We start from the raw sequence: 22,968 nt of genomic DNA on the forward strand, positions 1-22,968 counted from the left end.
CCGCCACGGGTGCTGGCTCCGCCCACTGCTGGCGGGGACACGCCCCCTAAGGTGTGGCCACGCCCCCCCGGCGGGCTGGAAGCGGGGGGGTGTGGGACATGGGGATATAGGATATGGGCTATGGGATATGGGGATATAGGGATATGGGGATATAGGGATGTGGGATATAGGGACATGGAACATGGGGATATGGGGACATGGGAAAAGGGGATATGGGGACATGGGGATATGGAGAAATGGGGATATAGGGATGTGGGGATATGGGAATAAATGGGGATATGGGTATATAAGATACGGGGATATGGGATATAGGGACATGGGAACATCGGGCATGGGGATATGGGGATGCGGGGACGTGGGATATGGGATATGGGGATATGGGATATAGAGACAGGGGGTTACGGACATAAGGCTATGGGGACACGTGGATGTGGGGACATGGGGATACCGGGATATGGAGCATGGGGTACGGGGGGACCCGGCAGTGACGCCGCCAGTGCCCGCAGGGATTTCTGCGGCCGCGCCAGCGCCAGAGCGGTGCCAACGGTGACGGCAGCGCCGGTGCCAGCACCACGACAACGGCAGCGCCGTGCCCGTGCCCGTGGGTGCCGGGGCCGGTGTCGGGGCCGCGGTGCCCGCCCCATCTGGGGTCCCGGCTGCGGCCCCGTCCCCCGCCATCTGTCACCACCCGGTGCCAGCGCTGGCACCGCCGCCGCCGCCGCCACCCCTTCGGTGCCGGAGCCCCCCCGGTCCCCGCCGGGACCCGAGCGGGACGAAGGGGGCGGAGCGGAGCTACCGAGGGGTGGGGAGGGACAGAACGGGCGGAGGTCCCAAAATCAGGCAAAATAACCCCAAAATGGGCCCCTCCCCTTGGCTGGGTTTAGGGGGGGGGATGGACCCCTAGGCCCCCCCCCCAAAATAGGCCGGGGGGGCTGGGGGCCGCCCGCCTGCGTGTCCCCCTCCCCCGGGATGGTTTTGGGGCGATTTCAGGGGGTTTTGGCTCCGGGTAGCGGCAGATTCGAGGCCTGGAAGCCATTAGGGGCCCCCCCGCCCCCCCCCATGAGGCCCAGTCGGGGGCAGGCAGAGGCAGCGGGGGGGCCTCCACCACCTTTTGCTCGTCACCGGCTGCTCCCCCCCCCTCCAGGGTCGTTCCCCCCCCCGGTGCTCCGTGGGGCTGTAATGGGGGGGGGATGCGGCGGGGGGGGGGCAGCGGGCAGGGAGGGGTTAACGGAGCCGAGCCCTTGGCAGCGGCCCCGGGCTTGGCTGCGGGAGACGGGGGGGGGGGGGGGGGCGGTGGGGGGAAGGGCAGGGGGAGGGGGGAGGGGAAAAGGCGCCGAGCCCCAAATCTCCCCCCCCCCCCAACATAGGGGGAGGGGCGGAGGAGCGACCCCCCCCCCCGCTATAAGGAGGGGCCATGAACCCGCCCGTTCCTCCCCGCCGCCAGGGGGCGTTCTCCTCTGGGGGTCGCCATTCCCCCAGCGGTGTCCCTCCCACCGCGGTTCTTCCCCGCCGCCAGGGGGCGTTCTTCCGTGAGAGCCCCCGCCCCGAGTCCTCCCCGCCGCCAGAGGGCGACTCTCCCCCTGTTACCTTCCGCCCGCGCCTTCAGGTCAAGATGGCGGCGCCCATGGTGCGGGCGGCGCTGGGCCGGGCCCGGGCCCCGTTCGGGGTCCGCTTGTACCGAGCGCCCCCGCTGCGGCTGCGGCCGGGCCCGGCCCCGGGGGACCCCTCGGACCCGCGAGAGGCCGCGCGGCGCTTCGGGCGGTTCGGCGAGGCGGCGGCGGTGGCGCCGCTCTGGCAGCTCTGGCCCGACCGCGAGCGGCTGCGGGCGCTGGAGGAGGAGCAGCGGGAGCGGGAGCCGCCGCTGCGGGAGGTGCTGGAGGAGCTGGAGCGGCGGGAACGGGAGGAGGAGCGGCGGCGGCGGGAGAGGTGCGGGGGGGGCACTGAATGCATTGGGATGCAGTGGGGGCACTGGGAGGCAGTGGGGAGCATTGGGAGGCACTGGGAGCATTGGGATGCAATGGGGGACACTGGAATGCTCTGGGAGGATTGGGATGCACTGGGGGGCACTGGGATGCAATGGAGGCGCTGGGAGCATTGGGAGGCAAGGGAGCATTGGGATGCACTGGGGGCACTGGGAGCATTGGGATGCAATGGGGTGAACTGGGAGCATTGGGATGCACTGGGGGCACTGGGAGCATTGGGATGCACTGGGGGCACTGGGAGCATTGGGGTGAACTGGGAGCACTGGGAGCATTGGGGTGAACTGGGAGCATTGGGGTGAACTGGGGGCATTGGGATGCAATGGGGTGAACTGGGAGCATTGGGATGCACTGGGGGCACTGGGAGCATTTGGGTGAACTGGGGGCACTGGGAGCATTGGGGTGAACTGGGGGCATTGGGATGCACTGGGGTGAACTGGGAGCATTGGGGTGAACTGGGGGCACTGGGAGCATTGGGATGCACTGGGGTGAACTGGGAGCATTGGGGTGAACTGGGGGCACTGGGAGCATTGGGATGCACTGGGGTGAACTGGGAGCATTGGGGTGAACTGGGGGCATTGGGATGCACTGGGGTGAACTGGGAGCATTGGGGTGAACTGGGGGCACTGGGAGCATTGGGATGCACTGGGGTGAACTGGGAGCATTGGGATGCACTGGGGTGAACTGGGAGCACAGCGCTGCTGTTTGTGGCCTGAATCCCCCCGTGCAGCAGGGGCGCCCTCGCATCGCTCCGCTCCGTGTCACACCCCCCCCGCAGGCAGGCGCAGGTGGCGGCGGCGCTGGCGGCGATGCCGGAGCGGGTGCGCGCGTGGCGGGAGCAGCGGGAGCGGGAGCGCGCGCGGGCGCGGGCCGACGCCGAGCGGCGGCAGCGCCTCCTGGCGGAGGGAGGTCTCGGGGCCGGGGGTGCCCAGCGCCGCCCCGCCCGGGCCGAGGAGCTGCTGGAGGACCTGGAGCGGCGGCAGCGGCGGGAGGAGAAGCGGCGCCAGCGCCTGGAGCGCCAAGAGGCCATGAAGAGCGCCCTGGCCCGCGGCCGAGGAGGCGGCGGCGGTGAAGCCGCCCCCTGCTGGCGTCCGCGGAGACACCTCCCAGACCCCCACCTCCTCCTGACCCCCCCCAAGCCCTTCCCGCCCCCACCATCGCCCCCCACAAAACGGGTTTACAAGTGTGCATTTAATCTCTTTTTATTGCCTCCCCCCCTAAAATCCTGGGTTTCTGCCCCAAGTCCAAAGTTTCTCCCCCGAATCCTGGTTTTATCCCCCAATTACACATTCCCCCCCCCCCTTATGGTTTCCTCCCCCCCCCCCCCCCCAACCCCCTCGTTTCCCCCCCGGTTGTGAATGGGGGGGGGGGTCACCATTCCTGCTGCTCCCCATTGATGGGACTCGGGGTGAATGGGGAGGGGGGGGTGGGGGGTCAATCTCCCCCCTCCCCCATGAAAGAGGGGAGGGGGAGGGGGAAGGGGGGGTTGGGGCCCCCCCTCAGTCATCGTCGAAGTTCTGGCTGAGCAGGAAGTTGGCGGCGAGGTTCTCGTTCTTCTCGCAGGCGAAATAGGCCTGGATGACGAGGCCCTCGGGGAAGCCCAGGGCCTTGAGCTGAGACAGGCGTTAACCCTGGAGCCTACTGATGCCATGGGGCTGCCCCACACCCCCCTGTGAACCCTAGAGCCTACTGATGCCATGGGGCTGCCCCACACCCCCCCTGTGAACTCTAGAGCCTACTGATGCCATGGGGCTGCCCCACACCCCCCCTGTGAACCCTAGAGCCTACTGATGCCATGGGGCTGCCCCACACCTCCCGTTAACCCTGGAGCCTACTGATGCTATGGGGCTGCCCCATGCCCTCCCGTTAACCCTGGAGCCTACTGACGCCATGGGGCTGCCCTACAACCCCCCCCCATGCACTCTGGGCCTCACTGAGGCCTTACCCTTTCTATGGCTTCTTTTTCCTGAGGCGTCACCTGGATGTAGCTCATCTGCGGGGACTCGTCCCCGATGGCGCCCATCTCCCCCTCCACTTCCCCCAGCTCCCCCAGGGCTCGTTCAGCATCTGGATGAACTGCTCCTGGTGCTGGCTGATTTGCTGCAGGGGGGAGAGGAAGAGGAAGGGATGAGGCTGAGCAGGGAGAGGGGGGAAACACGGAGGGGGGGAAAAGGGAGAGGGGGGAGAGGGAGTGGGGGGAAAGGGAGGGGGGGGAAGGGAGGGGAGGAAAGGGGGGGGGGAAAGGGAGAGGGGGGGAAAGGGGGGGAAGGGACGGGGAGGAAGGGAGGGGGGAAGGGAGGGGGGGAAGGGGGGGGAAGGGAGGGAGGGAAAGGGAGAGGGGGGAAAGGGGGGGGAAGGGGGGAAAAGGGAGACGGGGGGAAAAGGGGGGGGAAAAGGGAGGGGAAGCAGAGCTGAGGCCAGAAGAACGGGAAAGAAGAAGAGAAAAAGGAGGAGGGAGGAGGAGGAGGAGGAAGGCGGGAGGGGAAAGGGAAGGAGGCGGCTGCGGGCGCGCTCCCACCTGGAGCAGTTGGGGGTTCTCCTGGCCCAGCTGCTGCAGCAGCGCCGGGAGCAGGGCCGGGTTCTTGCTGGATCACCTGGGCGCATGTTCTGGAACTGCGGCTGCTCCCGCAGGAACTCCAGAGGGTTCTCCCCTATGGGGGGGGAGGGTGGGCGGGGCTTAGAGAGGCCACACCCCCCACCACCCCCCGCAGCTCCTCCATTGGAGGAGGCTCTCAGCCCAAAGAGGGCGTGACCAATCAGAACCTCCTCCATTGTGGGCGTGACTGGACCAAGCCCCACCCACCCCGGATGAGCTCCACCCCAAAAGGGGGCGGAGCCTCCCAGCCAAAACACTGACGTCACAGGGGTGCAACCAATCAATCCCTGCCCCTTTGTGGGTGGGCTCACACAGGGCCCCCCCCTTCCCTCCCATTGGAGGAGCCTGACTCTAAAGGGGGCGCGGGCATTCAAACCACACCCCCTTTGTGGGCGGGCCCGTGCCAAGCCCGGCCCACACCCACCTTCGGGGGGGGGCTGCTCCTGGGGCGGCTCTCCCTGCACCGGGGGGCGCTCGGGCTCAGGGCTGCCAGGGATGCCCTTGGGGGGGGGACGGGGACAAATGGAGGTCAGAGAGACCCAATCCTGCACCCCTGCCCCATAGAACCCCCCAACCCCCATAGGAGCCACCTGCCCCATAGAACCCCCCAGCCGCATAGAACCCCCCAGCCCCATAGAATCCCTCAGCCCCCATAGAATCCCCCAGCCCCATAGGACCCCCAAGCCCCTAGGACCCCCCAGCCCCATAGGACCCCCATAGGACCCCCCAGCCCCCATAGGATCCCCCAGCCCCATAGGACCCCCCCTGCCCCACAGAATCCCCCAGCCCCATAGGACCCCCCAGCCCCATAGGACCCCCCAGCCCCATAGAATCCCTCAGCCCCCATAGGATCCCCCAGCCCCATAGGACCCCCCCTGCCCCACAGAATCCCTCAGCCCCTGTAGGACCCCCCAGCCCCATAGGACCCCCAGCCCCATAGGAGCCCCCCAGGCTCACGGTGAGCAGGTACTCCACGGCCCGGTGGGGGTTGTTGTAGCTGGCGCGCAGCGCGGCCACCACCCGCTCCCGCTCGTAGCCCATGGACATGATCTCCTTCAGCATCGTCTCGTACTCGGAGCCCGTCACTGCAGACACCCCCAAGTCAGGGGTCTCCCCCCTCCAACAAACAACTCCCCCCCCCCCCCCTCCCCATCCGCATTGGACCCATTAAGGGCTTTGTTAACTCTGGACCCTACTGACTCCAACCCGATGCTGCCCCTTGCAGCAGCCCTAAGGATGCTGGGTGTTAACGGGAGCTCAGCCCCTGTTAACCCTGAAGCCTAATGACAACGGAACCCCCCCTCCCGGGACCCCCAACCTCTTTCTTGCCCCCCCCCCCCTCCCCCGGGGCCCCCCCAGCACCCACCGAGCGTCGAGGCAGCATCAGCCGAGCGCCCCCCACTGCTTGGGGGGGGGACAGAGCTGGGGAGCAGAGAGATGAGGCAGATGGAGCCCCTAAAGCCTGCTGTGACCCCCCCAAAACCCCCCTTTTGACCCCCCCAGACCCCCCTTTGACCCCCCCAAAACCCCCCGTTGACCCCCCCAAAACCCCCCGTTGACCCCCCACCCCTCCCATCACCCCAATAACCACCCCCATGGCCCCCCTTTGAGACTCCCAAACCCCCTCTTTGACCCCCCCAAACCCTTCTATGAGCCCCCACCCCCTCCAATTACCCCCCCCATGGCCCCCCCCTTACCCTGCTGTGGGCTCCGGGGGGGTGACTGGGGGCAGGTCGGGGGCTGGAGGCTCCTCGCTGGGGGCAACCGGGGGGGGGGGGGACGGTGTCGGGGGCTGGGGGGGGCCCCGGGGCAGCGGAGGGCTCTGATGCTCCACTGCTCTCAGGGGCTGCGGAGCCCAATGGGGCTGATTTGGCCTGGGGGGAGATGGGGGGGGGGATGAGTTTGGGGGGCGGAAATGAAGGATTTGGGGGTAAAAGAAGAGGTTTGAGGAGAACAAAGTGGGATTTGGGGAGGGAAAGGAGAGTTTGGGGGGAAATGAATGGGATTTGGGGGTAAAAAGTGGGATTTTGGGGGGATCTGGATGGAAAATGGGAGTTTGGGGGAGGAATAGGGGGAATGTGGGGAGGAAAAGGTGGAATTGGGGGGCAAAATGGGGATTTAGGATGGAAAAGGAGGCATTGAGGTTAAAAGAAGGGTGTTTGGGAAAAGAGAAGGGGTTTTAGGGAGGAATAGAGAGAATTTGGGGGAGAAAATGGGGATTTGGGGGAAAAAATGGGATTTGGGCTGGAAAAGAAGAGATGTAGGGGGAAAAAAAGGTGTTTGAGGAGGAAAAAGGGGCTATGGGAAGGGAAAAGGGGCATTTGGGAGAGGAAAAACGAAGATTTGGGAGGGGAAAAAGGAGGATTTGGGAGCCAAAGGGGGAGGTTGGGGTGGAAAAGGGGAGATTTGGGGCCAAAAGGAGGGATTGGAAAGGGGAGTTTGGGGGGGGTTAAAGGGAGGGTTTGGGGGGTTAAGGGGGATTTGAGAGGGGTTAAAGGAGGGGTTAAAAAGGAGCTCGGGGGGGGTTAAAGGGGTGGTTTGGGGGGTTAAAGGGGGGGTTAAAGGGGGGTCGCACCTTGGTGACCATGACGACCACGAAGTTCCTCTCGTCGATGCGGTACTCGCGGATGGGGACGTCGTCGCTCAGGATCTTCCCGGCGTAGATGAGTTTCTGCCCGGCCACCGGGAAGGCGTCGGAGCCTTTGGCGGCCTCGATCTTCTCCTTCAGCACCCGCACCTTTGGGGGGCGGGGGGGAGGCATCCATGGCGTCAGGGGGGTCCCCAATTCACATCCCCCCCCCCCCCAGCCCATAAGCAGCTGCTCCCATTGAGTTGATGGGGGGGGCACTGGAATTGAAGCCCCCCTCTTACTGGCACGACCACAGGCAGGGGAGCACCAGGGCCCTGCTCCTGCTCAACCCCTGCCATTGAACCGGCTTTTAATGGCATAGGTAGGAGAAACCGGACCTAAATCCCCCCTTTTACATGAGAAGTGCTGCAACTGAGCCCCCCGTTGACTGTCGCGATATGAGGGGGGGAACCAGACCTAAAACCCCCTTTAACGTCACGATACGGGGGGGAAGCTACAAGTAAAACCCGCTTTACCAGCACGACACCCCCCGCCAATCCCCAAGCGCGTTAGAGGGGCTTCAGCACCCCCTAACACCCAACCCTTCTCATTAACCCCCCTTTACTATCGCGATATGAGGGGGGGGGGGATCTTTTCACCTCAAACCCCCCGCGATGGCGGCGGCGGAGGTGGGGGGGGTTAGGCCCAACCCGCGCCCCCCCCAACCCCGCTCCCCCCCGACCCCCGGGGCGCCCCTCACCGTTTCGTGCGGCTCCATCCGGATCTTAAACGTTTGCTGCTGCAGCGTTTTGAGCGTTACGGTCACCGCCATCGCGGCGGCGGCGGCTCCGGTCCCAGCGGCCCCACAACATGCAACTCACGCCGCCGCCATCTTAGGCGCTCGGCCGCTTCCGCCCGGAAGTGCGTCACGACGCACGGCACCACCCGCCTGTCTTTCCCCCTCCCACCCCACCCCTCCACACGCAATCACATGACGCGGCATCACGTGACGCCGGCCACAAAATGGCGGCGCGCACAACAGCGTGACAAAGATGGAGGAAACAGCGCCGGGACCGAGCGTTAATTTAATAGAAACGGGAACGGCGGCGCCTCCCGCCCCCCCCATTCCCACCCCATTCCCGTTCCCACCCCCATTCCCAGCGCTATTCCCGGTGCTCGTCCCCCGGCGCGGCTGCGGCGGCCGTAGAAAAGAGTCCAAAGGGGTCTCACAGAGACCGGGGCCGGGCCCGCGGCGCCGCTCAGAGCTCGTCCCGCGGCGCCGCCTCCTCGGCCTCGGGCTCCTCCTCCTCGTCCTCGTCCTCCTCCTCGTCGCCGTCGTCGTTGTCGCCGTCGTCGTCTTTGTGCTGCTTCTCCTCCTCCTCCTGGCGCTGCCGCTGCTCCTCGTCCTGCTGCTCCTTCATGCGGCGCTCTGCGTCCTGGGGGGCGAGAAACAGCATCAGGGCAACGTAAATAGAGCTTGGAACACACGCGGTTATCACATATAAGGTTATCATCGTGTGTATATATAAGGCTATCATGCATAAGGCTATCATATAAGGCTATAACATGTAAGGTTAGCATATGTAAGACTATCATATGTAAGATTGTAATGCATAGCATTATTATATATAAGGCTATTGTATAAAGTTGTAACATAAAATTATGCTATATAAGCTTATCATATATAAGCTTTTAATACACAATGTTATCATATATAAGGTGATTGTATATGAGCTTATACTATACAAAGTTATCATATATGAGGTTACAATATGAAAGATTATCACATATAAGGTGATTGTGCATAAGGGAAGCCCCAGGGGAGAGCATAGGATGGCAGCAGGGGGATCTATAGGGTACGCATCAGGTGCAGGATAGGTAAGGGCTGGTTAGGAAGGAGCAGGGAGAGGATACAAGGACCAATTGAGGGGGGACAGGAATAAAGGGGCATGGGGGGTGCAATATATAGGTGAGGGTATGATATGGGGGGGGTATGATATAAGGAGTGTATCATATAGGGAGTGTATGATATAGGGGGGTATGACATTGGGGGGATATAAGGGCTCTGCCCCATACCTTGGTGGCCCCCCAGGTCTCATTCCCGATCTCCTCAGCCAATTTCTCATCGTCGGTGATGAGGAAGTTGTCAAAGATGGTCCCGGATTTCACCTATAAAAGGGGGAAAAGTGGGGTTTGGGGGGGTTCTATGGGGCTGGGGAGGGGTCTCTATGGGGCTGGGGGGGGTCCCACCTGCCAGAGGTCGAGGCCGATGACGCCAAAGCTGTCGTAGGCATAGAGCAAGGGGTCGGGGCTGTACTCGGGGTTGTCGATCTCGGGGTGCACCCATTTCCCTTTGTAGTCAGGGTTGTCGATCTGCCGCGGCCGCCACTCGCCCTTGGGGGGAAACAGGGGGGGTCAGAGCACCCCAAAACACACCGAAACACCCTGAACCACCCCAAAACGCACCCAAACCACCCCAAAACGCACCCAAACCACCCCAAAAAGGTCCCACCTTGTACTCCGGGTTCTGAATGACGGGGGGCTCCCACTCCCCATCCATCTCCTCATCCCAGTCCTCCGGCTTCTTGGCATCAGGGTCTGGGATGTGCTCTGGCTTATCCCAATCCTGGAGAAAAAGGAGTCAGGGCAAGGCTGTAACCCCCCAAACCCTGCCCTCAAGACCCCAAAGACACTCTCAGGCCACCCTAAAGACCCCCCCGTAATGCCCCTAACCCCCCCCCCCCCCCAAGACCCCCTAAAACCACTCTCAAGACCCCAACCCCCCCCAGACCTCAGGTTTGGTGTCCTCGGGGTCGTCGATCTTGGCGCGCTCGTCCCAGTCCTCGGGTTTGTGGGCCTGGGGGTCGCGGATGCGGCGGGGGGGCAGCAGCTCCCAGTCCTCCTCCAGGGCCCCCGACTCCACGCGCCCGTTGTCGATCTTCACCTCGTACGTGTTGTCCGGCCGCAGCACCAGCGTGTAGAGGTGCGTGAACTCGTCATCCTTGGGGGGGGGGGAGAGCCCCACAAGTCACTGCTGGATGTGGGGCAGGGACCCACACATTGCCCCATGGGGTGCAGGGACCCCCTCAACACATTCATATGGGACGAGGACCCCCCTATTGCCCCATGGGGAGTGGGGATGCACACATCCCCCCTCCATTATCCCACATCACCCAATATGGGGCAGGGGACTCACTTCCCCACCCCCATAGATCCCCATAGGGGGCAAGGATCCCATCATCCTATAGAGGACAGCGATACCCCCATCACACCCCAATGTGGGGCAGGGAACCCACTTCCCCACCCCCCATAGATCCCCATAGGTAGCAAGAATCCCATCACCCTATAGAGGACAGGGATACCCCCATCACACCCCAATGTGGGGCAGGGATACCCCCACATGGCACAGGGAATCTCCATCATTTCCCATCACGTGATGTGGGGCAGGACCCCCCCCAAACACCCCCCATGGGGCAGGGAGCCCTCATCCCCCCATTGCAGGCAGAGACCCCCCCAACTCCAATCATCCATCACCTAATGCGGGGCAGGAACCCCATTACCCAGTGTGGGGCAGAACAACTCCCCCCCATCTCATTACCCCATGTGAGGCAGAGAACCCCCAACATCCACACCCTCATAGGGCGCAGGGACTACACACAGAGCCCTCAATGCAGAACCTCCCCCCCTCAATCATGCCATGTAGGGCAGGGAGCCCCACACATGTGGGGCACAGCCCCCCCCCACCTTGCACCGTATATCCTTATTGATGAGCACATTCTTGCCCTTGTAGTTGAGGATGACGTGAACCTTCTTGGTGCCGGGGCCGCAGATATCGGGGCCTGCAGGAGGAAGAGGATGGAGAAGGGGATGAAGGCGGATCCCAAGGAGGTTTTGGGGCGGGGGGATTTAAGGGGGGGGGGGCACGCACCGAACATGATGTTGTACTCGGAGTCCCCATGCATGTCCTCTTGGTTGAGGCTGGCGGGGAAGAGCTTGACGTACCCCCCCCCGCAGTCGATGTTCTGCTCGTGCTTCACGGTGAACTGAACCACCAGGGCCTTATCCCGGTTGCTGAAGGGCTCGAAGCGGGATGAGATAGCGTAAAAGCGGGCGTCCTGGCTCGTCTGGATCCCTGCGGAAACCGGGAGCGCGAGGAAAACCGCTTGGGAATAAGGGGGGGGGAATAGGAAAGGGATCCCCCTGGATCCGGGCAGCTCCGGCCTCACCTTTGTCCTTCTCGGCGTCCCCATAGAACTTGCCGGCGCTGAGGACGAAGCGCCCGTAGTCGGGTTTGTGCTTGGATTCCACCCATCGGCGGGTCCAGGCGTCTGCAGGGGAAGGGGGGGGGCTCAGCGCCATCCTGCACCCATAAGCAGGGCCCCAACTCCCTTCTCTTTGGCCTCATATGCGCCCCACAAAGGGAACACCCCCAGGCTTACAGCCCCGGAGGATTCCCCCTCTCTTGGTCCTATATCCCCACCTTAGACAACGTCCACCTCCCTCAGCCCCACATCTGGCCCAATGGGACCTCCCCAGCCCCATATACACCGATGAACACGCTTACATATACATATATATATATATATTGGGAGATCAAGAGAGAGTTTGGTGCTGCAGAAAGCAAACCCTCCCAATAGGGAGCCCCTCTGCCCCCCAAGCTGGGGGGGGCTCACCACCCCCAATGCTTCCGAATGGCTCAGCCCCCTTTTATCCCCCCCAAGCTTTACCTGGGGGTGATCACAGGCCCCCATTGACTCTCATTCCCCTCACATCACCCTCATCCTCCTCAGCCCCACAACGCCAGCTTGGGGGGGGTCTCCTGGCTGCCCTCAAGCCCCCTTTCCATTCAGCCCCACATCCTCTCCCCATAGGCACCCCCCTTCAGCCCTATATCCACCTCACAAGGGGATTCCCCCGCAGTCCTACATCACCTGGGGGGACCCTGACCCCTATAGGGCCTTCAGAAAACACCCCCATCCTTCAGCCCCACATCTACCTCCATGGGACTCCCTCAGCCCTATGTACCCCAGGGGATCCCCCCCCCCCAGCCCCACATCCGCCCCCCCTCACCTCCATCCCCGAACTCCTCCCGGAAGTACTGGGTGGGCTCCGCGGCCGCCAGCGCCAGGAGGGCTCCGAGCAGGACAGGGGGGAGGCTGCTGCGGGTCATGGCGGGGTCCACACGCGGCCCAGCGCGTTTCGCTCCGCACCGCAAGGTCCCTCCCGGCCCGGCGGCGCCCGGCACTGCGGAGGGGGACGGAGGCGGCGCCGCCTTATATAACCTCACCGCCCCTCGTCCCGCCTCCCGGCACCTCCCATTGGCCGCTGCCCTCGGAGGACCCGCTCCTATTGGCCACCCGCCCGCTGGCCGGCGGCGACGGCGCCCCCGAACGTTGGCGTCCCAGATGGCCGCTTCTCATTGGCTGTGCACGGAGGCCAATCAGGAGCGACCACGCGTTAGGAGGGGGACGCCTCCTCCCCGCCCTCCCGCCTCGCGCGGGGCGGATGGGGGGTGCGCGCGTCGCCGCGGTCACGTGAGCCCGCGCGCGGGCTCTTAAAGGGCCCCCCCACGACCTCCCGGGGAGCACGTGCGGGGCGCTGCCACCATCCCATAATAGCACCGGGGCGAGGGGAGGGAGGGGCCCGATCCTCATCCTGGTGTTATTATGGGATGGCGAGGCACGTGACTCGCGGGGGGGGGGTGCGCCCTTGTCTCGTGGGTATAGATAGAGAGCAGTGATGCAACGGTGACGTCATGCGCTCAAATGACGTCACGCACGACCCGAGCGAGGGAAGCTCTGGGGCCTCCCGGGTCAATTGCCACAGCAGCAGACAACGCCCACCCTTGCGGGGCCTCGTGACGTCATTCCGCGGCCTCATGACGTCATTCAGCAGTCTCATGACGTCACAGCTCTGCCCCCCCCCCCCCGCCCACTGGCGGGCCGGTCCGCCGCGCCCAAGATGGCGCCCGCCGCGCCCAAGATGGCGCCTCGCCCCTGACGCTGCCTGCCCCGCCACACTCAAGATGGCGCTCGCCTGTTCCCTCCGCTTCCGGTCGGTGCCGGCAGCGCTTCCGGTCGCCGCGATGTCGCCCAGCGTGGCCGAGCTGCTCCTGCAGCGCCTGGAGCGGGAGGCGGCGGGGCCCGGCGGCGGCCTCTGCAGCCTGGAGGCGGCCGCCGCGCTCGGCCTCGACCACCAGACCCTGGTGGGCGCCGTCAAGAGCCTGCAGGCGCTGGGGGAGGTGGGTGAGCGCCGGGCATCCGGTTGCACCGGGATATGGCGGGGAGGGGGGGACCGGGCTCATCCCCCGGTGCTGAGCGCGGCCGCCCCGCAGGTGATCGAGGCGGAGGCGCGGTCGGCCACGCGGTGGGAGCTGAGCCCCGAGGGCGCGGAGGTGCTGCGGGACGGGAGCCCCGAGGTGCGGCTCTTCCGCAGCCTCCCGGCGGAGGGGCTGCCCCAGAGCGATGCGATGGTGAGTACCGGGGGGGGGGCGGGCTCAGCACCGGGACCACCGGGGGTCTCATGGGCTGCATCCCCCCCTTCGTTACCCGTTAGAAGCTGCCCGGTGGCTCCGTTGGCTTCAGTAAGGCCATGGCCAACAAGTGGCTGCGCCTGGAGAAGGGGGCACCCGGGGGACCCCGCGTCTTCCGTGCCGTGAGTGGAGCGGGGGGGGGAAATGGGGTCCCCCAAGACCATCCAAGGGGGGACCCATTGGGTCCCTGGGGGGGGGATGTCCCCGTCAGGGCTGTCTCCAGCGCCCTGTACCCCCATGGGGGGGGGTGTCTGTGACCCCCCCGGTCACCCATAGGTGCCGGAGGTGCAGGACACGGTGCAGGAGGCCCTTCGGCGGCTGCACCGGGGGGAGACTGAGACCGTCCCCGAGCGCGAACGCAACGACCTCAAGAGGAGGAAACTGCTGCTGGAAGTGTGAGTGGGGGGGGCAGATTTTGGGGTACCCCCGCCTTGAGGCCCCCCCCTTGAATCCCTTTGACCATTCCCCAGCACCCTCAAATCCTACTGGATCCGGAAGGGCAGCGCCTTCAGTACGGCGGTGGCGCGGCCGGAGACGGAGCTGACGCCAGAGATGCTCGCGACGTGAGCGCATCAGGACACACACCCCCCCCCAAAAAACGTTGTTGGGACCCCAAAAACGTTACCTGGGAGCCCCAAAACGTTGCTGTGCCCCCCCCACAGGGGTTCCTGGCGGCAGCTCCCCTTCAAACCCTACAACTTCGCAGCGCTGGGGCTGCCGCCGGCCGCTGGGCACCTCCATCCGCTGCTGAAGGTTCGCTCCGAGCTGCGGCAGATCTTCCTGGAAATGGGGTGAGTTTTGGGGTGCCCCCCCATCAATGACCCCCCTCAGGGTGGGGGGTACCCCTCCTTTAATGCGTTTTGTACCCCCAGGTTCACGGAGATGCCGACGCAGAACTTTGTGGAAAGCTCCTTTTGGAACTTCGATGCCCTTTTCCAGCCGCAGCAGCACCCGGCGCGGGATCAGCACGACACCTTCTTCCTGCAGGGTGGGGAAAAGGGGGTTCAGGGGGAGAAAAGGGGGGACAGGGCCCCCCCTGAACCCCACTTCTATGCCTATAGACCCTGCTGAGGCCCCTGAGCTCCCCCCTGGTTACACAGCGAAGGTGAAAAAGGTCCATTCGCAGGGAGGTTACGGCTCGCAGGGGTGAGGCTCCTACCCCCCAGCCCCACCCCATAGGGTCCCCCCTGAACCTCCTCACCCTACACAGGGTTTAGGGGGCCTGCACCCCCTTTTGCACCCCCCATTAAGCTTTGAAGCGGCCCCCCCAAAGGTACAAATACGAGTGGAAGCTGGAGGAGGCGCGGAGGAACCTGCTGCGCACCCACACCACGGCCGCCAGCGCTCGCATGCTCTATAGGTTGGCTCAACAGGTAAAGGTGGGTTTGGGGGGGCTGCCTTGGGGGCAGGGACCCCCATAACTTGACCCCCCCCCTTTCTTTATGCGTTAGGAGAGGTTCTCCCCGGTGAAATACTTCTCCATCGACCGCGTGTTCCGCAACGAGAGCCTGGACGCCACGCACCTCGCCGAGTTCCACCAGGTCGAAGGCGTCGTGGCCGATCGCGGCCTCACCCTCGGGCACCTCATGGGCATCCTCCAGCAGTTCTTCACCAAGCTGGGTACGGGGGGGGACACAGACACCCCCCCATTGTGGGGGACCCCCCCAGGGCTCACCCCCTTACCCTGTGCTGTCCCCAGGGATCACCCAGCTGCGGTTCAAGCCGGCGTATAACCCCTATACAGAGCCCAGCATGGAGGTGTTCAGCTACCATGAGGGTGAGGGGGGAGCCCAATGTGGAGTAAAGAGGGGGGGTGAGGGGTCCCCAAAGGAGCCTCAGGGTCTGTGTGCGCACAGAGGGGGGGGTTGGGGGTGAAGCCTTTGGGGTCATTTCCCCTAAAGGGTTGGGGGGGGTTGGGGTGTCCCTGTAACAAAGAGGGGTTTGGGGTACCCCTATAACAAGGGGGGGCCTTTAGAGTACCCCAGTGGGAGGGAGCCTCAGTTACCACTATGGGGTGAGGGTCATTCTATATAGGGATTATATATCCTATATAGGGGTGTATAACGTGATACAGGGGTACCCCTATAGGAAGGGGCTGTCTCTTGGGGGGGGGGGGGGTCTGCATCCCCCTGGGATTAGGGGATCCCTATGGCTCCCCCTCACCCCTATGGGGCTGGGGTGAGGGTCATCCTATACAGGGGTTATATATGCTATACGGGGGTATACAGGGTGATAGAAGGGTACCCCTATGGGAAGGAGTTGGTTTTTGGGAGGGGTGCGTGCACCCCCCTTGGGATTAGGGGATCCCTGTGGCCCCCCCCTCACCCCGATGGGGCTGTGCCCCCCATAGGGCTCAAGAAATGGGTCGAGGTGGGGAACTCGGGGATCTTCCGCCCGGAGCTGCTGCTGCCCATGGGGCTCCCGGAGAACATCTCGGTCCTGGCCTGGGGGCTCTCCTTGGAGCGGTGAGTTTGAGGGGGGGTACCCCCATAGCGCAGGGATATGGGGGGGGAGGCTCCTTCCTATTGACCCCCCCCTTCTCTTCCACAGCCCCACCATGATCAAATACGGCATCAACAACATCCGGGAGCTGGTGGGGCACCGGGTGAACCTGCAGATGGTCTACGACAGCCCCCTGTGCCGCCTGGCTGCCTGAGCGCGGCCTCCGGCGGGGCCGACCCTTCAATAAAGCTCCTTCACTCGCCAGGGACCGGTGTCTGTGGTGGGGAAGCACTTGTGGGGGGGCTGGTATGGAAGGGGGGGGTCCTACGCAGCCTGCACCCGCCCCTGTGACACCCCCCGGGGCTGCCCCACACCCGCGGAGTCCCCCGGCCCTACCGCTTCCGACGGGCGCCATGGAGGCTCCTTCCTCACCGCCCGCTCCCGGCCCTTCCCGCCTTTTTGCGTCCGGCCTTCTTATTGGTTCCTCGTCAGCCGAGCCGGGCGCTGATTGGTGGGAATCATCGCGGAGGCCCCACCCACTTTACCTCAGCGCTGGGGGCCCGATCCCGGTTCCGCCTCGCCGCGATCCGGCCGCTTCCCGGTGGATCCTTCCGTGTCCCGCGTTCCCTGCCCGTGTCCCCGACCTCCGGCTGGGAATGTCACGGAAGGACCGTGAAGGCCCCGAGGTGGAGGCCGGCGCCAGCCCCATCGTGGCAGGGCTGGGCAGGGATGAGGTCCCCGATGAGGACGCTGACAGGTAACGCCTTTACCACCTCTGGTGCCTCATGGGTTCGGCTCCAATTGGGTTCCTGATTAACGAGCACCAGTTTGGGGGCCACTGACCCCCAATTCCACCATAGGCACCAGTTTGGGACCCATTGACCCCCAGTTCCACCATAGGCACCAGTTTGGGACCCATTGACCCCCAGTTCCACCATAGGCACCAGTTTGGGACCCATTGACCCCCAGTTCCACCATAGGCACCAGTTTGGGACCCATTGACCCCCAGTTCCACCATAGGCACCAGTTTGGGACCCATTGACCCCCAGTTCCACCATAGGCACCAGTTTGGGGCCCATTGACCACCAGTTCCACCATAGGCACCAGTTTGGGGCCCATTGATCCCCAGTTCCACCATAGGCACCAGTTTGGGGCCCATTGATCCCCAGTTCCACCATAGGCACCAGTTTGGGGCCCATTGATCCCCAATTCCACCATAGGCACCAGTTTGGGGCCCATTGACCCCCAATTCCACCATAGGCACCAGTTTGGGGCCCATTGACCCCCAATTCCACCATAGGCACCAGTTTGGGGCCCATTGACCCCCAGTTCCACCATAGGCACCAGTTTGGGGTCTCATTGATCCCCAGTTCCACCATAGGCACCAGTTTGGGGTCTCATTGATCCCCAATTCCACCATAGGCACCAGTTTGGGGGCCATTGATCCCCAATTCCACCATAGGCACCAGTTTGGGGGCCATTGATCCCCAATTCCACCATAGGCACCAGTTTGGGGCCCATTGACCCCCAGTTCCACCATAGGCACCAGTTTGGGGTCTCATTGATCCCCAGTTCCACCATAGGCACCAGTTTGGGGGCCATCGATCCCCAGTTCCACCATAGGCACCAGTTTGGGGCCCATTGATCCCCAGTTCCACCATAGGCACCAGTTTGGGGCCCATTGATCCCCAGTTCCACCATAGGCACCAGTTTGGGGCCCATTGATCCCCAGTTCCACCATAGGCACCAGTTTGGGACCCATTGACCCCCAGTTCCACCATAGGCACCAGTTTGGGGCCCATTGATCCCCAGTTCCACCATAGGCACCAGTTTGGGACCCATTGACCCCCAGTTCCACCATAGGCACCAGTTTGGGGTCTCATTGATCCCCAGTTCCACCATAGGCACCAGTTTGGGGGCCATCGATCCCCAGTTCCACCATAGGCACCAGTTTGGGGCCCATTGATCCCCAGTTCCACCATAGGCACCAGTTTGGGGGCCATTGATCCCCAGTTCCACCATAGGCACCAGTTTGGGGGCCATTGATCCCCAATTCCACCATAGGCACCAGTTTGGGGCCCATTGACCCCCAATTCCACCATAGGCACCAGTTTGGGGGCCAGCGCTGCCCCTCACGTGTGGGTCTGTGTTTGGGCCGAGGACGGAGCCGGTGCCCGGTGCGGAGGCAGCGCTGGATGCTCCGTCCTCCCGGTACTTTGCCTCCCTGGATGCCAGTGTTGGGGACCTGCAGCACCGCGCTCAGCACCTCATTGACAACGTGAACAGCAGCAGGAAGGAGGATCACAACGTGATGAGCACCTTCAGAGAGAGCCTCCTGCTGAAGGTGGGGGGCTGATGGGGTTGGAAGGGGGGGGGTGAGGAGCGGCTGCTCCATGTGCTTAATCCCGTTATTCCACCCGGCTTGGCAGTGGGATGAGGTCCCAGCTGCAGAGCCTGGTGTGCCATGTGTGTTGTATGTGTGACACTGCGGGGGGGGGAGCACCCCCAAACCCTCCGGGTATGGCCCCAGCTGCCTCCAGCCCAGCTTTGGGGCACACAGAGGAGGCCGATGGCCAACGAACCCCCCAGGGATGGAGCACTTCCCATCCCCGGAGCAATGTCCTCGCTCGGCTGCGTCCCACATTGGCCTTTGCAGCCCCCCAGTCATGGGGAGCGGTTGGACAGGGGCTCCCCCAGGCCCATGTGCAGATGGGGGCTCAGCTGCAGCCCATGGTGACCCGGTGGCAATGGCTTTGGCTCCGGTGGGCAGCCACAGCTGCCACCTCCTCCTGAGAGGCACAAGCCCCTGCGGAGCCCCTTGAAGAGCCGTTTTCCTGCTCTTTGTCCAGGTTTCGGGCCTGGCGGAGCAGCTGGAGGAGCGGCTCTTCCATCTCTATGGCATCCACAATGAGCTGATCCAGGAGCGGCTGCAGGAGCTGGCCGAGGTGATGGAGAGGGTGGGTGAGGCGGAGGCCGAGCTCCAGCAGGTCTGCCGCACCGTGGAGGCTGCTTACCGGGACCTCTGCCTGCAGCCCGAGACCTGAGCGGGCCCCAGCCCCACTGCCCCACAAGTAGGGGCTGAGCTGCTCGGCTTGGAGCTGCTCCAAAGTGGGATACGGGGAATTTGGGCCCCCAAAAAGGGCTTTGCTGTTGCTGTTTGGGTCTAGCACCAATAAAAGGAGCCAAAGCCGCATGGTTGGGTTGATGTTGGGGAGAAGGGATGGGATCCAGAGGGACCTGGAGACGTGGGTCCGTCAGGACCTCATGGAGTTCCCCAAGACTGAGGCAACCCCAGGCTCTGGGGTGGGTGAAGTGATTCAGAGCAGCCCAAAGGGGTGAGGAGGAGCTCAACGTGAGCCATGTCCAAGGAGGGGATCCTGCCCCTTTGCTCTGGTACCATCCCACTTGGCTGCTGCATCCAGCTCCGGTGCCCTCAACGTTCAGGAGGCCACGGAGCTTCAGTAGTGCTGATGAGGCTGCTGCTAATGAGCAGAGGTGGCTTTTATTGGCCAGGAGGAGCCGTGAGGGCGGCCACAGCACCCATTGGTGACACCAGCTTCTGTTTGTGCTGTGACAGCTTGTCCTGTGGGTGCCACTGGGTCCGGTCACCGGTTGTGCCAGTGCCACCAGGGTTGGTTGGTGACACCAGGCCCGGCTGCTGACAGGTTGTGCCGGTGACACCAGGGTTGGTTGGTGACACCGGGCCCAGCTGCTGACAGGTTGTGCCGGTGACACCAGGGTTGGTTGGTGACACCAGGCCCGGCTGCTGACAGGTTGTGCCGGTGACACCAGGGTTGGTTGGTGACACCGGGCCCGGTTGCTGTCAGGTTGTGCCGGTGACACCAGGGTTGGTTGGTGACACCGGGCCCGGTTGCTGTCAGGTTGTGCCGGTGACACCAGGGTTGGTTGGTGACACCGGGCCCGGTTGCTGTCAGGTTGTGCCGGTGACACCAGGCCCAGTTACCAGCACCATCCCCTCGTGTCCTCCACCGCCGGTGACACCATGGTCCCGCTGGTGACGCCGTGACCCCCCCGGTGCCATCCTGGCCCCGCTGTGGCCCCATCAGCTCCGTGGTGCTGGAGGGGCGAACGCCTGGATGCCGGTGATGGCCCGGCCCAGGATCAGCGCGTGGATGTCATGGGTGCCTGCAGGGGGGAACCGGTGTCACGGTGCGTCCCCCCCACCCCATAATATCCCCCTGTCCCTTTGGCACCTTCATAGGTGTTGACAGCCTCCAGGTTGAGGAGGTGACGGATGACGTGGAACTCGTCGCAGACCCCATTGCCCCCCAGCATGTCCCGCGCCTCCCGCGCGATGCTCAGCGCCTTCCCGCACGAGTTCCTCTTCAGCATCGACACCATCTCTGGGGCTGCCCTATGGGGACAAGGACATCGACGGCCCCTCCTTGGGCCACCCCCCTGGGGTTTGTGTGTGTCCGTGCCCCCCATAGCACCCACCGGCCCTCGTCCTTGAGGCGCCCGAGGCGAAGGCAGGCTTGGAACCCCAATGCGATCTCGGTCACCATGTCTGCCAGCTTCTTCTGCACCAACTGGTTCCGTGCCAGCGGGCCCCCAAACTGGTGCCTATGGGGGAAGTGGGGGTCAATGCACCCCCAAACTGGTGCCTCTGGTGGCAGTGGGGGGCTTTGGGGGGCAGGACCCCCCCTTCGGGGTGCAGATGGGGGTACCTGTCCAGGACGTATTGACGCGCCGTCTCCAAACAGGCCTCAGCAGCACCCAGAGCACCCCAAGCGATGCCATAGCGCGCATGGGTGAGGCAGCCAAAGGGACCCTATAGGATAATGTAGGAGCACCCCAAAGCTCTATAGACTAACACAAGACCCCCCTATAACCCTATAGACTGACACAGGACTCCCCCAAATTCTATAGATCCATATAGAACCTCCCCAAAATGCTATAGACTGATATAGGTCCTATACAGACCGACAGGACCCTGCCAAAGCCCTATAGAATGACATAAGAACCCTCCAAAACCCTATAGGTGGTGTCTTATGTCTGTTACAGGGTTTTGTGGGGTCCTATATTGGTTCATAGGCTTTTGAAGAGGTCATCTATCAGTCTATAGGGTTTTGAGGGGGTCCTATGTCAGTCTATAGGTGCTTGAGTGGGTCCTATATTGGTCTACAGGGTTTTGGAGGGGTCCTATATGGGTCTACTGGAGTTTGAGGGGTCTTATGTTCGCCTATGGGCTTTTGGGGAATTCCTGTATCAATCTATATAGGACCTACATCGGTCTATAGGGCTTTGGGTGGGTTCTATATGGGTCTAAAGGGGTTGGGGGCTGGGTCATATAGACCCTAGAGACCGACATAAGAACCTCTCAAATCCCTGTAGACCAATATAGGACCCTCACAAACCCCTAAGACCAATATAGGTCCTATAGAGACCGATATAGGATGCCCCCCCCAACCCCTATAGGCCATATAGGACCCCCTCAAACGCCTATAGACTGCTGTAGAACCCCCCAAACCCCTACAGACCAATACAGGACCCCCCCAAACCCCTACAGACCAATACAGGGCCCCAAAAACCCCCATAGACCAATACAGCTCCTATGTAGACCCCTATAGGACACCCCCCCCACCCCCTATAGCCCATATAGGACCCCCCCAAACCCCCATAGCCCAATGCAGCTCCTATGTAGACCCCTATAGGACACCCCCCCCCCATAGCCCATATAGGATCCCCCCAAACCCCCATAGCCCAATGCAGCTCCTATGTAGACCCCTATAGAACATTCCCCCACCCCCTATAGCCCATATAGGACCCCCCAAACCCCCATAGCCCAATGCAGCTCCTATGTAGACCCCTATAGGACACCCCCCCCCCCATTGCCCATATAGGACCCCCCCAAACCCCCATAGCCCAATGCAGCTCCTATGTAGACCCCTATAGGACACCCCCCCCCCCATTGCCCATATAGGACCCCCCCAAACCCCCATAGCCCAATGCAGCTCCTATGTAGACCCCTATAGAACATTCCCCCACCCCCTATAGCCCATATAGGACCCCCCAAACCCCCATAGCCCAATACAGCTCCTATGTAGACCCCTATAGGACACCCCCCCCCCCCCATTGCCCATATAGGACCCCCCCAAACCCCCATAGCCCAACGTAGACCCCTATCGCCCCCCCCCGGCTCTGTCGACAGAGGCCCCTCCGGCCCCCCCGGCGCGCACCGCCAGCCCCAGGGCACCGGGCAGCACGTTCTCCTCGGGCACCTCCACGCCGTCCATGAGGATCATGCCGGTGGCCGAGGCGCGCAGCGAGAACTTGCCCTGGATGCGGGGGGTGCTGAGCCCCGGGCGGCCCCGCTCCACCAGGAAGCCCCGCACGCGCCCGTCCTGCTCGCACACGGCCCACACCAGGCACAGGTCGGCCACCGGCGCGTTCGTGATCCTGGGGGGGGGCAACGGGGGGGGGGTTGGGGGGGTTTGGGGGAGCTTGGGGGGGGTTGGGGGGTTTGAGGGGGGTTTGGGGGGGTTTGGGGGCGGTTGGGGGGGTTTGGGGTGGGTTTGGGGGGGGTTGGGGGGGTTTGGGGGGGGTGTGGGGGGGTTTGGGGGGGTTGGGGGGGGTTTGGGGGGGGTTTGGGGGGGTTTGGGCGGGTTTGGGGTGGGTTTGGGGGGGGTTGGGGGGGTTGGGGTGGGTTTGGGGGGGGTTGGGGGGGTTTGGGGGGGTTTGAGGGGGGTTTGGGGGGGGATGGGGGGGGTTTGGGGGGGTTGGGGGGGTTTGAGGTGGGTTTGGGGGGGGTTTGGGGGGGTTTGAGGTGGGTTGGGGGGGGGGTTGGGGGGGTTTGGGGGGGTTTGAGGGGGGTTTGGGGGGGGGATGG

The 22,968-nt window shown here is 63.6% G+C and overlaps 6 protein-coding genes across 8 annotated transcripts in view; 3 read left to right on the forward strand and 3 right to left on the reverse strand.

The window, feature by feature from the left end:
• Positions 1–1,475: 1,475 nt before the first annotated feature.
• Positions 1,476–3,337, forward strand: GADD45GIP1 (GADD45G interacting protein 1; the record flags this gene model as incomplete). Its single annotated transcript, XM_080636135.1, has 2 exons — positions 1,476–1,926; positions 2,758–3,337. The coding sequence occupies exons 1-2, from the start codon at positions 1,613–1,615 to the stop codon at positions 3,335–3,337; spliced, it is 894 nt and encodes a 297-aa protein (XP_080492261.1). The 5' UTR covers positions 1,476–1,612.
• On the reverse strand, positions 3,332–8,090 carry RAD23A (RAD23 homolog A, nucleotide excision repair protein). The gene is given in 13 exon segments (XM_080636134.1): positions 3,332–3,592; positions 3,925–4,031; positions 4,034–4,079; positions 4,498–4,560; positions 4,562–4,576; positions 4,578–4,630; positions 5,000–5,075; positions 5,533–5,660; positions 5,942–5,997; positions 6,273–6,352; positions 6,354–6,449; positions 7,151–7,312; positions 7,905–8,090. Coding segments are annotated over 13 exon segments (1,068 nt in total). The 5' UTR covers positions 7,977–8,090; the 3' UTR covers positions 3,332–3,478.
• A 179-nt stretch (positions 8,091–8,269) lies between these two features.
• On the reverse strand, positions 8,270–12,406 carry CALR (calreticulin). Its single transcript, XM_080636179.1, has 9 exons — positions 12,215–12,406; positions 11,371–11,472; positions 11,073–11,276; positions 10,889–10,983; positions 9,936–10,145; positions 9,657–9,770; positions 9,395–9,538; positions 9,221–9,313; positions 8,270–8,580 (listed from the first exon to the last, which is right to left on the reverse strand). The coding sequence occupies exons 1-9, from the start codon at positions 12,312–12,314 to the stop codon at positions 8,404–8,406; spliced, it is 1,239 nt and encodes a 412-aa protein (XP_080492305.1). The 5' UTR covers positions 12,315–12,406; the 3' UTR covers positions 8,270–8,403.
• A 317-nt stretch (positions 12,407–12,723) lies between these two features.
• FARSA (phenylalanyl-tRNA synthetase subunit alpha) lies at positions 12,724–16,361 on the forward strand. 3 transcript variants are annotated; one of them, XM_080636176.1, is made up of 13 exons: positions 12,726–13,385; positions 13,479–13,616; positions 13,700–13,798; positions 13,953–14,071; positions 14,147–14,239; positions 14,339–14,467; positions 14,549–14,664; positions 14,738–14,822; positions 14,950–15,049; positions 15,128–15,296; positions 15,376–15,453; positions 16,027–16,141; positions 16,227–16,361. In XM_080636176.1, the coding sequence occupies exons 1-13, from the start codon at positions 12,900–12,902 to the stop codon at positions 16,330–16,332; spliced, it is 1,833 nt and encodes a 610-aa protein (XP_080492302.1). In that variant the 5' UTR covers positions 12,726–12,899; the 3' UTR covers positions 16,333–16,361. The 3 variants fall into 3 exon arrangements, with proteins under 3 accessions (XP_080492304.1, XP_080492303.1, XP_080492302.1); XM_080636178.1 differs by lacking the exon at positions 13,700–13,798 and having other exon boundaries at positions 12,724–13,385; XM_080636177.1 differs by lacking the exon at positions 14,147–14,239 and having other exon boundaries at positions 12,725–13,385.
• A 385-nt stretch (positions 16,362–16,746) lies between these two features.
• Positions 16,747–19,227, forward strand: SYCE2 (synaptonemal complex central element protein 2). Its single transcript, XM_080636180.1, has 3 exons — positions 16,747–16,875; positions 18,223–18,462; positions 18,968–19,227. The coding sequence occupies exons 2-3, from the start codon at positions 18,430–18,432 to the stop codon at positions 19,160–19,162; spliced, it is 228 nt and encodes a 75-aa protein (XP_080492306.1). The 5' UTR covers positions 16,747–16,875; positions 18,223–18,429; the 3' UTR covers positions 19,163–19,227.
• Positions 19,228–19,796: 569 nt separating this feature from the next.
• The window catches only part of LOC308231101 (glutaryl-CoA dehydrogenase, mitochondrial-like), a gene marked incomplete at its 5' end in the record, with an annotated part of 3,854 nt that continues 682 nt past the window's right edge, over positions 19,797–22,968 (reverse strand). The window contains 5 exons of the mRNA XM_080636210.1: positions 19,797–20,264; positions 20,333–20,493; positions 20,577–20,702; positions 20,807–20,910; positions 22,319–22,538. Coding sequence (XP_080492336.1) covers positions 20,182–20,264; positions 20,333–20,493; positions 20,577–20,702; positions 20,807–20,910; positions 22,319–22,538 — 694 coding nt within the window. The 3' untranslated portion in view covers positions 19,797–20,181. The remainder of the gene's footprint in view (positions 20,265–20,332; positions 20,494–20,576; positions 20,703–20,806; positions 20,911–22,318; positions 22,539–22,968) is intronic.

This window comes from Psittacula echo, assembly GCF_963264785.1.
Source record: "Psittacula echo genome assembly, chromosome: 30".
Taxonomy (NCBI): domain Eukaryota; kingdom Metazoa; phylum Chordata; class Aves; order Psittaciformes; family Psittacidae; genus Psittacula; species Psittacula echo.

Coding starts and splice junctions, on each gene's coding strand:
- CALR (XM_080636179.1), bottom strand. CDS start 12,314: ATGACCCGCAGCAGCCTCCCCCCTGTCCTGCTCGGAGCCCTCCTGGCG. Junction 9,539..9,656: donor TTCAGAACCCGGAGTACAAG/GTGGGACCTTTT, acceptor TTTCCCCCCAAG/GGCGAGTGGCGGCCGCGGCA. Junction 9,314..9,394: donor TCGGCCTCGACCTCTGGCAG/GTGGGACCCCCC, acceptor CCCCTTTTATAG/GTGAAATCCGGGACCATCTT.
- FARSA (XM_080636176.1), top strand. CDS start 12,900: ATGCGCTCAAATGACGTCACGCACGACCCGAGCGAGGGAAGCTCTGGG. Junction 13,386..13,478: donor GCCTGCAGGCGCTGGGGGAG/GTGGGTGAGCGC, acceptor GCCGCCCCGCAG/GTGATCGAGGCGGAGGCGCG. Junction 14,072..14,146: donor AGGAAACTGCTGCTGGAAGT/GTGAGTGGGGGG, acceptor ACCATTCCCCAG/CACCCTCAAATCCTACTGGA.
- SYCE2 (XM_080636180.1), top strand. CDS start 18,430: ATGAGCACCTTCAGAGAGAGCCTCCTGCTGAAG. Junction 18,463..18,967: donor GAGAGAGCCTCCTGCTGAAG/GTGGGGGGCTGA, acceptor CTCTTTGTCCAG/GTTTCGGGCCTGGCGGAGCA.